This window comes from Panthera tigris, chromosome C1 (genome assembly GCF_018350195.1).
Source record: "Panthera tigris isolate Pti1 chromosome C1, P.tigris_Pti1_mat1.1, whole genome shotgun sequence".
In the NCBI taxonomy this organism is placed as follows: Eukaryota; Metazoa; Chordata; class Mammalia; order Carnivora; family Felidae; genus Panthera; species Panthera tigris.
Window position 1 is genome coordinate 23,001,636 of NC_056667.1, and position 13,220 is coordinate 23,014,855.

At 60.4% G+C, this 13,220-nt stretch overlaps 1 protein-coding gene across 1 annotated transcript; it reads right to left on the reverse strand.

Moving 5' to 3' along the window:
- Nucleotides 1–2,415: 2,415 nt before the first annotated feature.
- Nucleotides 2,416–11,854, reverse strand: MATN1 (matrilin 1). The gene is made up of 8 exons (XM_042996284.1): nt 11,741–11,854; nt 9,417–9,763; nt 6,766–6,988; nt 6,151–6,276; nt 5,275–5,691; nt 4,289–4,441; nt 3,441–3,521; nt 2,416–2,922 (listed from the first exon to the last, which is right to left on the reverse strand). The coding sequence occupies exons 1-8, from the start codon at nt 11,832–11,834 to the stop codon at nt 2,873–2,875; spliced, it is 1,491 nt and encodes a 496-aa protein (XP_042852218.1). The 5' UTR covers nt 11,835–11,854; the 3' UTR covers nt 2,416–2,872.
- Between the last annotated feature and the right edge of the window lie 1,366 nt (nt 11,855–13,220).

Here is a 13,220-nt window from a genome sequence, read left to right on the forward strand (position 1 = left end):
ACCTCCCTGAGCCCTGGAGCACTCAGGCCAGAGGCAAGGCTGTCCTTGTCTTTGCCCCCTGGCGGAGCTGGAGGATGGGTACCCATTAATGTGACACAGCTGGGCCGGAGCCATCGTGTGCGCTCTGGGGCCGTCTCCCAGCAGGGAACGGGTGTCCCAGGTGGCACTGCCACTGGAGGCCAAGTGGCTGCAGTGTTTTGAGGAACATGGGTGCCAGATGGGAACAAGGCAGGTGCTCAGGACCTGGCAGGTTTGGATGTGTCCCTGAGGCCAGGGAACCACCCCCTGGAGGCACTCTGGATGCAAGGGGTGAGTGGGCACTGTTCTGGGTGCTCTCCACGCATCTTCTCATTTCCACCTTGCAGCGCCCGCGAGGCGACACCGGCTTCCTTCTCCTTGGATGTGGACGGGGGACCCAGAGGGGCGAAGGGCCCTGCCAAGTTGCCAGGCAGCTGAGGCGCAGGCCCGGAGCCCAGGGTGGTCCTGGAACTGAAGAGTGAGCCCAGGACACAAGACCACCCCGTGGGTAGGAGACAGAGGTGAATGATCAGCTGAGTCAGGGCTCTCTCGCATTGCATGGAACAGAAACGGGCTCAGCCGTGTCTAACGTTGATGAGAGGGTTTCCTGGGTGTCCTGTGAATGGCCAAGGCAGGGAATGGAGCCCGAGGAGGGCGCCGGAGAATGCGACCCTGCTATGGATTGCAGGTGTCCACAAATTCTTCCCTGCTCTCTCCCCATGGAGAAATGGCATGTGCCTCCCCCCGCCCCCCTGCATTTGGGCTGGCCTAAAACTGCTTCAGTCAAAAAAGTGCTGGTGGCTCAGTCAGTTAAGTGTCTGACTTTGGCTCAGGTCATGATCTCACAGTTTGTGAGTTCGAGCCCCGCATCAGGCTCTGTGCTGACAGCTCAGAGCCTGGAGCCTGCTTCGGATTCTGTGTCTCCCACTCCGCCCCTCCCGTGCTCACGCTCTGTCTCTCTCTCTCTCTCTCTCTCTCTCTCAAAAATAAATAAACATTAAAAAAAAAAAAGTGCCTCCAAAGTCACACAGTGCCAAAGTGGGGCCATAAACCTAAAAAGCTTTTGGAAGCCCTGAGCTGCCACGTAAGAAGCCGCGTTCCCCTGCTGGACAGACTGTGGGCAAAGGCAAGGCCCTGAGACTACGTGGAGAGAGACCGAGAGAGAGGCCCAGCCTCGCAGCCGGGCCTCCCCGGGCAGCGGTCACCAGAGTGGGCCCGGCACAGGTGAGCGGGCCGTGCTGGAGGCTGCAGCCTGGTCGAGACCCAAAGGAGGGTGGCCCCAGTCACCACCAGGGGGAGCAGGAGAACCACCCAGCTGAGCCCAGCCAACCCACAGGACCACGCCAATAGCAGGTGGTCGTAAACCACTAAGTGTTGGGGGTGTGGTGGTGTAGTTCTGCCTGCTTGAACCGCCTCTCAGGAAGACCGCTCAGGATGGCCTGAGTCTCATAAGAGCCTTTTACGTGCTCTCAAGTGTGAATCGAGCAGTAACACCAAAATTGGGCCATTACACAGGAATGGGTCCCGAAAGTCACCCGAGCTCCCCCTCTGGGAGACAAGGGGTTGAGATTGCATGGGGTGGGGGATGGAGCATGGCTCCAGAGGGACCTGGGAGAGGCCGACAGATCCGGGCAGGGCTGTAGGGGCACGTGGAAGAAGGGAGTCTTTCTCCTGTGCTGTCCCTTAGGCCGGGGGTGTCACTGCCCATGCTGGGGACGGAGGCAAAGCTGTTGAAGTACAAGGAGACCCCAAAGAGGACTCCAACATGGGTGTGGGGGGACAGGGGGCACCCAGGGCCACCCCAGCACAGCTGGGACCCTCCCGCCATCTCTAACTCACACACACACACACACACACACACACACACACACACTCAGCCCATGGGCTCCTGGTACAACCTAAACCCACTCTTTCTCCAGCGCCCTGAGGGTGACAGGGCGCTCTACTCAACTGTAAGTCCCTGAGGGGCAGGGACTGTGTCTGTCTCCCAGGCCCCCATCTCCCCACTGCCTGACATGGGCATGTGCTCTGTGTTTGCAGTCTGCATGAATGAATGAATGAATGAATGAATGAACCCATCTGGTGCCATCGTTCTTCTTTCTCTTTGAGGTCTTGCAGTCCTAGATTCAAGTCCTATCCCTCCAACTGACGCTCAGCTGACGGTCTCCCAGTGACACAGCTTTCCCATCTGTGCCATGGGAGTGACTCAAGTCCGTTCCAGGCATGGCTGCTGGAGGACGAAGCGAGACCCTGTGTAGGCAGGACGAACACGGCCGCCTCCACCACTGTTACCGCCACTGTGGCCACCCCGCAAAGGCCCCCCCTCACCCGGCCACCCTCGCCACTCCTTTGTCCCGCTCCCCAAATGACCACGCCGCCCCTGGCCTCGTTCAGGGCTTAACTTAAGTCATATTTAATTGTTCTTCAGGAGGGAGTCGAAAACTCAGAAAAGAGATTCACAGCACTCGCAGTCAAGAAAGGGTTAACTAAAAAAAATAGGAATATATTAAGCTTTGGATTGGAAAAACAAAAAATGCAAACCCAGTCCCTCTCACACTCACCCCTGTGTTCTCGCTCATAACACACACGCATCCCTGCTCCAGATCCGCACCCGCCCTCAGGTCCACAGACACACACACACACACACACACACATACACACACACACACCCAGCAGGGCTGGTGGAGGAGGGGGAGGCCTGGTGCCCTCAAGGCCTGTCCCTCCCAAACCCCCCCTCACTGAAACAGCAAAGCTAAACTAAACCCAGGCTCTAGGGACACACGCAGGACTCCGCGGGCTGTGCTTGGGGTGGGCAGGGGGGCAGACACAGAGGCCGTGGCGGGGACAGGCAGCCTTAGACGACTCTGTTCTCCAGGACGGCCAGCCGCTTACTCACAGCTTCCAGTGGACTCGGGGTTAAGGAGAGACACAGGCTGACCAGCGCGGGGCAGTGACGGCTGTGGTGTCTACACTCGGGACCCCGCTTCCTGTAGCTTTAGGCCTACTGGGCCCCCCATCCGGGATCCCACCTCACCCTGACGGAGCAGGGGGAGCTGTTCCCGGCCTGGCCCTATCTGAGCCAAGACCGGTGGTAGTCGTGTCACAGAAAACCTGAGAAATGGGGAGTCCCCAAGTACCATGCTTTCCCGAGGAAGGCTAGGACTCTGTATGCGTGTCTAGTCTCCAGAGCTTGGTTTCTGCCTCAGTTTCTCTGTTGACCTTCTAGGAGCCTCTGCTTCGGACAGGAGCCGTCCCAAAGCTGGTGCCAGCCCATCTGGCTAGAGTCCAGCCCGGCTCCAAGGAGGCAGGCTAGGCGGAGCCATCGCCACCACCCCTTACACAGGGGCGAGGCCCCCTCTCCCCTCCCCGCAGTGCCCTGCCCCACCCCCCTGCCCCCTGCAGTGGCCTCTGGGAAAGGATATGTTTCCTGGTCAGAGCCTGCAGCAACCCCTCCACCGTGGTCTGGAATTTCACAAGGGACTCGCAGGCACACGGGTCTTCCTCTGGAGTGGACAGGAAGTAGGGGGAGAGAAGGGGGGGTGGTGAGTGGTGGCAAGGCAGGGGGGCGCAGGGCAGACACGACCCAGGGCCAGGACAAGGGAGTCTTGGGGGAGTGTGAGCTCCGAAAGATCTGAGAAGACAGAGAGGCGTGTAGGGTTCTGAGGCCGAACTCCCAGGAGTGACCCTGAACGTCTCCCCAGTCCCTCAGAGCCCTGAGGAAAACCTCCACCAATAACACCTCCACGCTGGTCACCTACTACGTGCAGGACACTGCCCCTGGGAGCCTCTATATCCCCTTGGCGACTTCGCCCAACACTTGAGGTTTGAAAGCATGAGTCCCATTTCACAAACGAAGAACCCGGGAAGTGAAACAACTTGTCCATGGCCCAACAGCTAGCTAGAGTCAGAGCAAACATGACTCTGGAAACCATATCCTCTACCATGGGAGGATCAGAGGAGGTAGCTGGGTTCAACTCCTAGCTCCTCTGGTTATTCACGATTGCCCCCGTCCCCCCCCCCCCCGGGCTTGGCTTTCCTGTCCGTCAAATGGGGATGATCATATCCTACCAAGTAGGATCAAAATATGTCTGCTGGTTGCCGAAGTGAGACTGACCAGCCTTCCTCGTGGTCCTGCCAATTCTTGGTGCCCCCCCCGCCGGCCCCTGCTGACGGTCCCCACGCGTAGCCGGTTCCAGGATGGCTCCACGATCTCCCCCTGGGCGCCCCGCCCCCCGCCCCGCCCATCAGTGCCATCTCTGGCCTCACTAACCCACACAGATCTTCTTCTGCAACTTCTTGCCGATCTGGTTGATGGTCTTGAAGTCAGCCGTGTAGAAGTAGTGTTCAGCCACGGGCTCTGAGGCGATTTCCCTCAGCTCGTCCTCCACGGCATTGCCCACACCCACAGCAAACATCTTAAAGCCTGCCGAGAGGAACAGGATGAGTGGCAGTGGCCTTGGGGGACGGAGCAGCCACGGCTGAGCCTGCTGGGGAATGCCCGCGCAATCAACACAGACACCTCCTGGTGGCAGCTTCTGGAATTGCAGGCACAGAGGACGGTAGGAATTGCGGGACAAAGACAGCATCCATCGAGATTCTGCTACCTGTCAGACCTGCACTGATTCCCTGTACTGGGAGCTTTATAAGTGCATACGTCCCACAAGTGTCCACCTGGTGGCTATTATCACTCTCATTAAATCGGCGATAAAACTGAGACTCAGGCTTGTCCCAAAGTGGGGCTACCTTCCAACAGTTGGTGTGTCCTTGGGAACATTCAGCTGGAAAATTTCCCAGCCCCACCTACACCCACCATCAGAACAAGCTGCTTGCTTTTCTGGGGCCTCCGTTTTCTCATCAGTATAAGAAAGAGGTAGGGGCGCCTGGGTGGCTCAGTGGGTTAAGCGTCCGACTTCGGCTCGGGTCATGACCTCGCGGTTTGTGAGTTCGAGCCCCACATCAGGCTCTGTGCTGACAGCTCGGATTCTGTCTCCCTCTCTCTCTGCCCCACCCCCGCTCACGCTCTCTCTCTCTCTCTCTCTGTCTCTCAAAAATGAATAAACGTTAAAAGAAAGAAAGAAAGAAAGAAAGAAAGAAAGAAAGAAAAAGAAAGAAAGAAAGAGTTGAGCAAACCGATCCCCGCTCGTTCACGTTGAACCTGGGTTGAGGGCAGTGAGCAGAACAGACAAACTACAGTCGAGCTGTTCCATATTTGTCCTCCTGGCCATCAGTGGTGTTCAGGGTCCAGGCAGCACCTACCAAGGTCCTTGGCTTTCTTGGCAGCATCATTAATGTAGTCCTGGCTCCGGCCGTCAGTGAAGACGATGCCCACCTTCTGGGCACCGGGCCTCGCCCCGCTGGACACGGTGAAGGAATTGTCAATGAGGTACTTGAGGGCAGCCCCGGTCATGGTGCCCTTCTCCATGTAAGACATGTTCCGCACAGCCGCCTTAATGTCCTTCTTCGTGTGGAAGCGGCCCAGCGGGAACTCCTGGCGGACGGAGCTGGAGTACTGCACCAGCCCCACTTGGGCCAGTTTGTCCGACACGTCCAGCGTGTCCACGATCTGATTGATGAACTTCTTCACCAGCTCAAAGTTCTCCGGCCGCACGCTTTTGGATCCATCGATGAGGAAGACCAAGTCAGTGGCCGAACTGCCACCACGGCCGTTGCATACTGGGAAGGGCAGAAAGGAGAGGAGGCGAAGCTTAGGGACCGCTTGTTCCTCCCAACCGCTGGGTCGGGTACCCCTCACGCACCAAGCTCTGTCCCGGGCATTATCCTGTCCCATCGCGTCCTCAGAACTCCCTCTAGAAAGCCAAGGCTCCTGGCCTCGTCTCACGTAGCATTGCAAACTGCAGCTCCAAAAGTCGCGGCACCAAGATTTGAACTCAAGACTCTGTAACTCCTTCCACCATTACTAAACCCGCCACCCACCGCGACAGAAAGAGGGCCACAGTCAGAAGATAACTTTCTGCAGACCCCAAGTTCTGGAAGGCGTCGCTCGCCTTCGCAGATTGGTCCAGGAACAAAGGGCAGAGAGGAGGCTCTGAGGGGCTACTTAGAGGGTGGCCAAGCCCCAGCCCCTGCCCTCCCCACCCTCCCCCGGGGCTTGCCTGCCTCCAGCCCACTGACCGTTGCAGGTCTTGCCATCACTGTTCAAGGTGAAGCCCTCCCGACAGGCGCAGGTGTAGGAGCCCGGGGAGCTGAGGCACACCTGCTCACAGTCGTGGTCTCCTGTGACACACAGGTCTGACACCACTGTGGGGACAAGAGGAGACTCAGAATCTCATAGTCACAGGGCCTTGGACATCTCGGCCAGGATGGCCCTTCACACACCCAGAGAAACTGAGGCCCCCCAACTAGGTGAGGTCCAAGCCCCAGGCCCTCCGTCCAGGACCCGAACCACTGGCCACCCCTATGCGGACTCTCTGAGCCCCTTCTGGTCCAGCCCCTCCCCTATTGACTCTCCAGCCACGCCCCCACACCGCCCCGCCCCCTGCCCTGGCTGCCCCGCCGCTCAGCCTTGGCTCTGTCCATCCCCGTCCGACCCCGCCCTGCCCCCCCCCCACCTGGACTCAATCCGGCTGTCCAGCCCCTCTCCGATGCTCTTAGCCACGCCCATGCCCCATCCAGCCACGCCCCCGTTATGGCCCCGCCTCCACACCCCCATCCCTGCCCCGCCCCTTGCTTCCCCGGAAGCCCCCCATCCTCGTCCAGCCCTGTCCAGCCCCTCCCAGCCCCGCGCACCGCAGAAGGCCTCCTGGAACTTCTTGGACAGCTTTTCGATGACGCTGTAGCTCTCCACGTAGTCGACGTGCTCGTCCTGCGGCTCGCTGGCGATCTGCCGCAGCGTGGCCTTGTCCACGCGGCCCACGCCGATGGCGAACAGCTCAATGCCGCTGGCCCGGGCCCGTGCAGACACGTCCCGCACGCTGTCCTGGGGCCTCCCGTCCGTCACCACGATGACCACCTGCGACACGCAGGGCGCGTGAGAGGTCTTCCTCCCGCCCTGGGCTGGGCTGGGCCCTCCAGTAAGCCCCCGAGATCACTAGCAGAGGAGGACACAGAGGCCCCAGAGGCCTGCCCAGCCTTGCCCAGGTCACACAGCTAGTCAACTGCAGGTGGGTCTGACTCCCCGCCACGGTCTTGCCCCAGGGAGGAGGACCTGGCTAGCAGAAGAGGAGAGAGGTTTCCTCTGACTGAAAGACCCGGCTGAAGTGTTCTCCCCTCTGACTGGGGCCTCTGGATCTCTCCCCCTTCAGGCAGACACCTCTATGATCATCTGAGGGCAGGACCCTGCCTCCCTCCTCAGACTGGGACCTCTTGAGAACCCTGCAGTTGAAGTGTGCCCGACACCATGCAGTTCTGCCCGTTGGCCACCAGAGGGCGAGCGAGGCTAGCGAACGGCGGCTCGGCCTCCAGTCTGGCCACCTTTCCCCTCTAGGCCCTGGGAAGGGGCCTTTAAACCTCCCTCCGTTCCCCAGGATGCTACCTGCCCTTTCCGTGGGGGAAAGCACTGTCTGCTCCCCTCCCACAACGCTCCTCTGTTTGTACCCTGGGAAGGGAGACAGAGGGGACCCCGGGGCCGGTCCCAGCCCTGGCCACCCCCAGCTCTGCTCGAGTCTGGGGCCCAGAATCTAGCCCTGCTGGCTGCTTCTCTGCTTCTGACCTGGGCCTGCTTCTGATTTCCGGGTCCCCACCCTTGGCCCCGGGGCCCGAACCCCTGGCCTGTAGTGTGGTGCTTAAGGCAGGCCTGGGCTGGAAATGCAGCTCACCTTCCCGGTGAGATGATTCATGGTAAGAAGCCAGGAAGGGGAACTATTATTTTCCGTATCCCTCCCGTGGAACCCCTGGGGAGTGGTCTAGAACCATCCCTTTCCCCAGAGGCCTAGACTGACCTAGCTATGACCGTCCGCTGCCCCATCCTGTCCCATTCCCCCCGCACCCCATCAGTCCAGCCTTGCGACCGTGAACCCACCTTGTCGGGGCTTCCCACAGGTGAATTCCAGGCTGGCCACCCACTCACCCAGACCCGATGGAACTCTCTCCCCCCCGCTTGTCCATCCTGGGCTGACACCGTTCACTAGAGGTGTGACAGCCACAGATGTCACCACCATCCCCTTCACCACGTCTCTCCATCAGGATCACCCCAGGCCACCACATCCTCCCAGTGATCGTGACCGTCAACTTCCTGTCAGAGTTTGTAAATGGCCCTCACGAGGTACGACCAACAGGCCGCCTCATAGACCAGCTCTTTGAGGCCTGTCATGGCCGGGATTACACGCTGTTGTCTGTAAACATTCCTACCTCTTATTAACTGGGCAGGATGCTTAAGCCCCTCCCCCAACCCCGTGCCTCAGTGTCCTCATCTGTAAAAATGAGGACCCCGCCCCCAAGCAGGACTGCATTCACTCGGCACTCATATGTCAGATGTGTGCTCCATGGGGATAAGAAGTACATCCCCTGGGGCTGGGGGCCTGGGCAGATAAGCGGTGACTCCTGGAGGCCATCGAGGGCTCTGAAAGGGAGGCGCGGGAGCCTGTGGGAGGAGAGAACACCTGACCGGCCTCACAGGCCCCGGACGGAGCCCTGGAAAATTACACCGTGGGCACCAGGTCCGTGCAGCCCCTCCACACACCCTGCTCAGAGCCCTTCCTGACGTCAGCTTGTGGCACGTCATGTCATTTTTCTGAACCCCTGCCCTCGAAGGCTTTAAATAAAAAAATAAGCTGGGGTGCCTGGGTGGCTCAGTCGGTTAAGCATCTGACTCTTGATCTTGGCTCCGGTCATGATCTCATAGTTCGTGGGATCGAGCCCCATGTTGGGCTCTGTGCTGATAGTTCAGAGCCTGCTTGGGATTCTCTGTCTCTCTCTGCCCCTGCCCTCTCTCTCTCTCTCTCTCTGTCTCTGAAAAATAAATAAATAAATCATTTTTAAGAATGAGCTAACACGGACACGGGGCCTGTTGCTGCCAGGTGCTATTCTGAGTGCTTTCGACTATGAACCCAGAGGCTTCCCGACGGCCCCTTGGGGAGGAGTTATGTTACTCCTGTTTCATAGGTAAGGGGCACTGAGGTATAGATTGCTCAGGGTGGCACGGCCAGTGTGGCGGAGTGGGGGCTTCAATCCAAAAAGGCCCCACCACGGAAGCATCCGGACTGCCTCATTCTGCCTTGAGGAGCCAAGGTCAGCGAAACTGCGATAATCAAGTGCTCGCCAGATCGGGGTCCTGGGGTCAGACGGTGGATAGAGTGGGTTCAAATCTCAGCTCCGCCACTTAGCTTAGGTGGGTCTAATCCACAACCGTAAGAAGGCCAGCCCGTCAGGTGCTCTGAGAATCACGCAGGTGACGCTCTCAGCACACAACAAGACGCCGGCGGGGAGGGGCGGGCACGTACCTTGCTGATGTCGGGGGACCTGGCACGGCCCCCTTCGGCGTCGCTGAAGGCTTTGGTGATGGCGAACTGGATGGCCAGACCGGTCATGGTCCCCGTGGACAGCGGCCGGATGCCGCGAACGGCCCGCAGCAGCGCGGCCTTGGAGCCGTGGGCCCGCAGGGGGAACTCCTGCTTCACGGCGCTGGCGTAGTTGACCACGCCCACCCGGGTGGCGTTGGGCCCCACATCCAGCGACTCGATGACCTGGGACAAGAACACCTTCACCTTCTCGAACTCCACGGGCCTCACGCTGCGCGAGCTGTCCACCACAAACACCAGGTCGGCGGGCCGGGTCCGGCAGAGGTGCCCTGCGAGGGGGCAGGAGGGGGGAGGCAGAGGGCAGGGGGCCGAGGTCAGGGGCTACTTCCACCAAGACTCGAGGCCCTAGGTGTAGATTGAACCTGGGCCAGCCTTCTGTCAGCGTGTGGACGGCCCGGCAGGCCATTTGCCAAAAGCCCCACTGCTCAGCCCCGTGGGAAAGACAGAGGCTCAGATCTCGGCCCCGGGGAACTCACTTCCCCTGCCTGAGCTCAGTTTCCTCTGTACAATGAGTCTGTACAATGAGCTGACAATCCCCTCTTTACCGGATCCTTCGGGGGCCCAAGCAGGAGTGCGTGTAGGGCACGAAGCAGGTGTCCAGCGGGGAGCGAAGGAGAAGGCAGCCTTTAAATTGTTTCAAAATTTTTTAATGTTTATTTATATTTGAGAGAGAGAGAGAGAGAGAAACCGTGCACAAGTGGGGGAGGAGCGGAGAGAGAGGGAGACACAGAATCCGAAGCAGACTCCAGGCTCCGAGCTGCCAGCACAGAGCTGGATGCAGGGCTCGAACCCACGAACCGTGAGATCATGACCTGAGCCGAAGTCAGATGTTCGACCGCCGGAGCCACCCAGGCGCCCCAAGAAGACAGACTTTAAATCATGCTTCTCAGGTTTCAGCCCAAGGTGGCTGCCATAGCAAGGGCAGCATTTCTCCCGGGGAGAGAGTGGGGGGTGGGGGAGGGGGGAGGGCACAGCCCCCGGGGGGGGGGGGATGGGCAGCGCAGTGCCCATGAGCTTGGCCTCTTTCATCTCAGCATCAAAGTCAGTCACCTAAGTGGACCCAGCTTCCCTCAGCCCCGGAAACTTCTGGCTGGTGTCCCTGGGCAGGGGATAGAGCAGGGTTTCCTCATGGCCATCTTGGCAGCCTGACCAGGTGGGTTCCTGAGACCTATCCCCAGAGAGGCAGGTCTTCCCAGACACCCCAGGAGGCAGCAGCATGGCTGGAACGAGGCAGATCAGGGTTCGAATCCCGGCTTAGCCATTCTGCAGCCCTGAGCAGCTCACTACACCTTTACGGGCCTTGTCTGGGGGGCGGTGGGGGGAGAATAAGGCTCACTGTTTAATGCTGTCACAGGCCTGGGCCTGCAGCTGGGCAAGGCTCGGTACAAAGGCCCTTCCCTCTGCGCCCCTGAACTAAGCAGAGCTTCTCCCCGGTGAGGGTGCAGGAAGGATCGAGAAAGGAAAGGTCTGCTGGGCTGTTCCAGCCCCCCAGCCACAATGCCCTAGGTATCAGAGTTCCTTGAGGTACCTTAGAAATGACCTTGCAGACTCTTCCTGGTCCCCACTAGTTAAGGCTACAGATGGGTAAACTGAGGCCCAGAGAGGGTGAGGGAATTAGCCACACCCCAGAGTAGAGGATCAGGTACCAGGAGGCTCTGGGGCTATCTCACTTTGTGGTCTCAGGTCCTCCCTTCTCCGGCCTCAGTTTCCCCACCTGTGCAGGACGAGTTAGGCGTTCCAGGATTCAGTGCCCAGGGCTAAAGCTCTGGGAATGGAACAGCAGGTAGGACCCCACCCCGAGACATGGCTGGAGAAGGGAGCATGGAGCCCTGGCCACCCCAGAGTGGCACTCAGCGGAGCCGTGGGCGCGGCCCCAGGCTCGGTGCGGCTCCAGACGTCAGCTGGCTCTCGGTGTAGCCTCTGTCCTCAGGGAGACTGGCCTTTGCACCATGCATGGTCCCTGAGGGCGGCCTGGGAGCTGAGACGCCCCAGCGAAGGCTCTCAGGCCGCAGAGAGAGGTCCCGCTCGCGTCCCCCAACAGAGCAGACTGAGGGTCACCGCTGTCCTGACCCTTGTGAATGTCACCATTGCTGTCTGCTCCTGTGCCAGCCTCCGGCTACCCCTGCCTCCCTGCCCCCCGACCCCAGCGCACCCTGGATCCCGTTTAACCTCTGCTCATCTCAGTGCCCAGCCGCACCCCCCAGGCTGTCGGCCAGTGTGGCCCAGCTCACAGGGACCCCCCTCACCTCTGGACTGGGGGGCGAGGCCCAGCGTGCACGGGGCCTGGAGCCACAGCAGGAGGCCACACAGCACGAGGCTGGTGCCCGAGACGGCCCTCATGGTTCTGGCAGCGAGGGCAGCAGCCGGCACAGTGGTGGGGGCCGCTGGGGTCCAGGTCTTATCAACCTCTCTGCCCAGCCTCCCAGCCAGGCGGCCCCCCACTGGCGTGGGGGTGGCTGCCCGGGCCCCTAGCCCCTTTGGGGGGCGGGGCCGGGGCTGAATGGAGGTGTGTGTGCCCAGAGAGGGAGGGAGACGCCTGGCCTGGGCTCAAGAGGCCCCTCCGACCACAAGGGCTCCTTTGCCTGCCGAAGGAACTAGAACGGCAGCTGGAACTCAGGAAATCTCGGGTGGGCGGAGGGCGGTTCCGCCACGGGGCCGGAGCCTGCACAGACCCAAAGCCGCCCCTCCGAGCCCGGGGAAGCCTGAGGCCCCGGGCCCTGCCCTGCACCCTCAGCCCCCTCCCCCGTCCTCTCACCTGCCCCCGCTTCCAGCACGCTTCCCCTGCACCGCCTCGGCTGTCCCCTGCCTCTCCGCCCACTCCCTGCTCTGCAGGGACAACTGGCTTCTCAGAGCTCCGCTCCGGGCCTCTCCGGCAGGGTCATCCGCCGGGAACGCCCTTCCCTCCCATCCCCTCTCTGCCTAACAGAGTCTTTCCAGATCGTAGCTCAAACCGACACGCGTGTGCAAGGCCGGGAGAGGGAACGGTTACGAGCGCAGACCTGAAGCCAGATGCCCCCGGGGCTTGCCACCCGTGTGACCGTGGGCAGGTTGCTTCCCCTCTCTGTGCCTGCCTCCTAGGGTGGATGAGGGGAGCGGGGTCAGAGGAAGTGTCTCACGGGATTCGCTCGACAACCCTACCCTGACACCGATTTTGCAGAAGAGCCAGAAGCAGAGAGACGAAGTGACTCGTCTCCAGTCGCACCGCTGAGGGGTATCATCACCAGAATAGGGCCCCAGGCCGGCGCTCTCAGCGCCGCCCCCCTCCCCACCCCCACCCCACGCTTGCTTGGGTGTAGCCTGGCAGAGGCATCACCTCCCCCGGACTCCTCGAGGGTTAGGACCCCCTCCCCGTGCTTCCCTACACTGTGTGTCTCACCCACGAGCTGGTGAGAGTCTGATTGGTTCATTCATCTCTGCATCCGGGCCCCGCCCGGGATCTGCGCTGAGAAGGCAAAAATAAAGGCTCGTACAGAAAGGAATATAACCAGGCATGGCCCCTGGTGCTGCAGAGAGAGGTCCCACTCGCGGTGCCACCCTAGGAGGCAGGCACAGAGAGTGGTTGGCGGGTTAGAGTAGGAAGAGCATAGGCTTGGCCAACTGACATTCTGTTACTGAACAGCTGTGTGACCTAGAGCTGGTAACTTAACCTCTCTGAGCCTCAGCTTGTTATGCAATGGGAATGGTAGTTCTTGGCCTGCCTGCCTCACTGGGACCACGTGAGGAAGC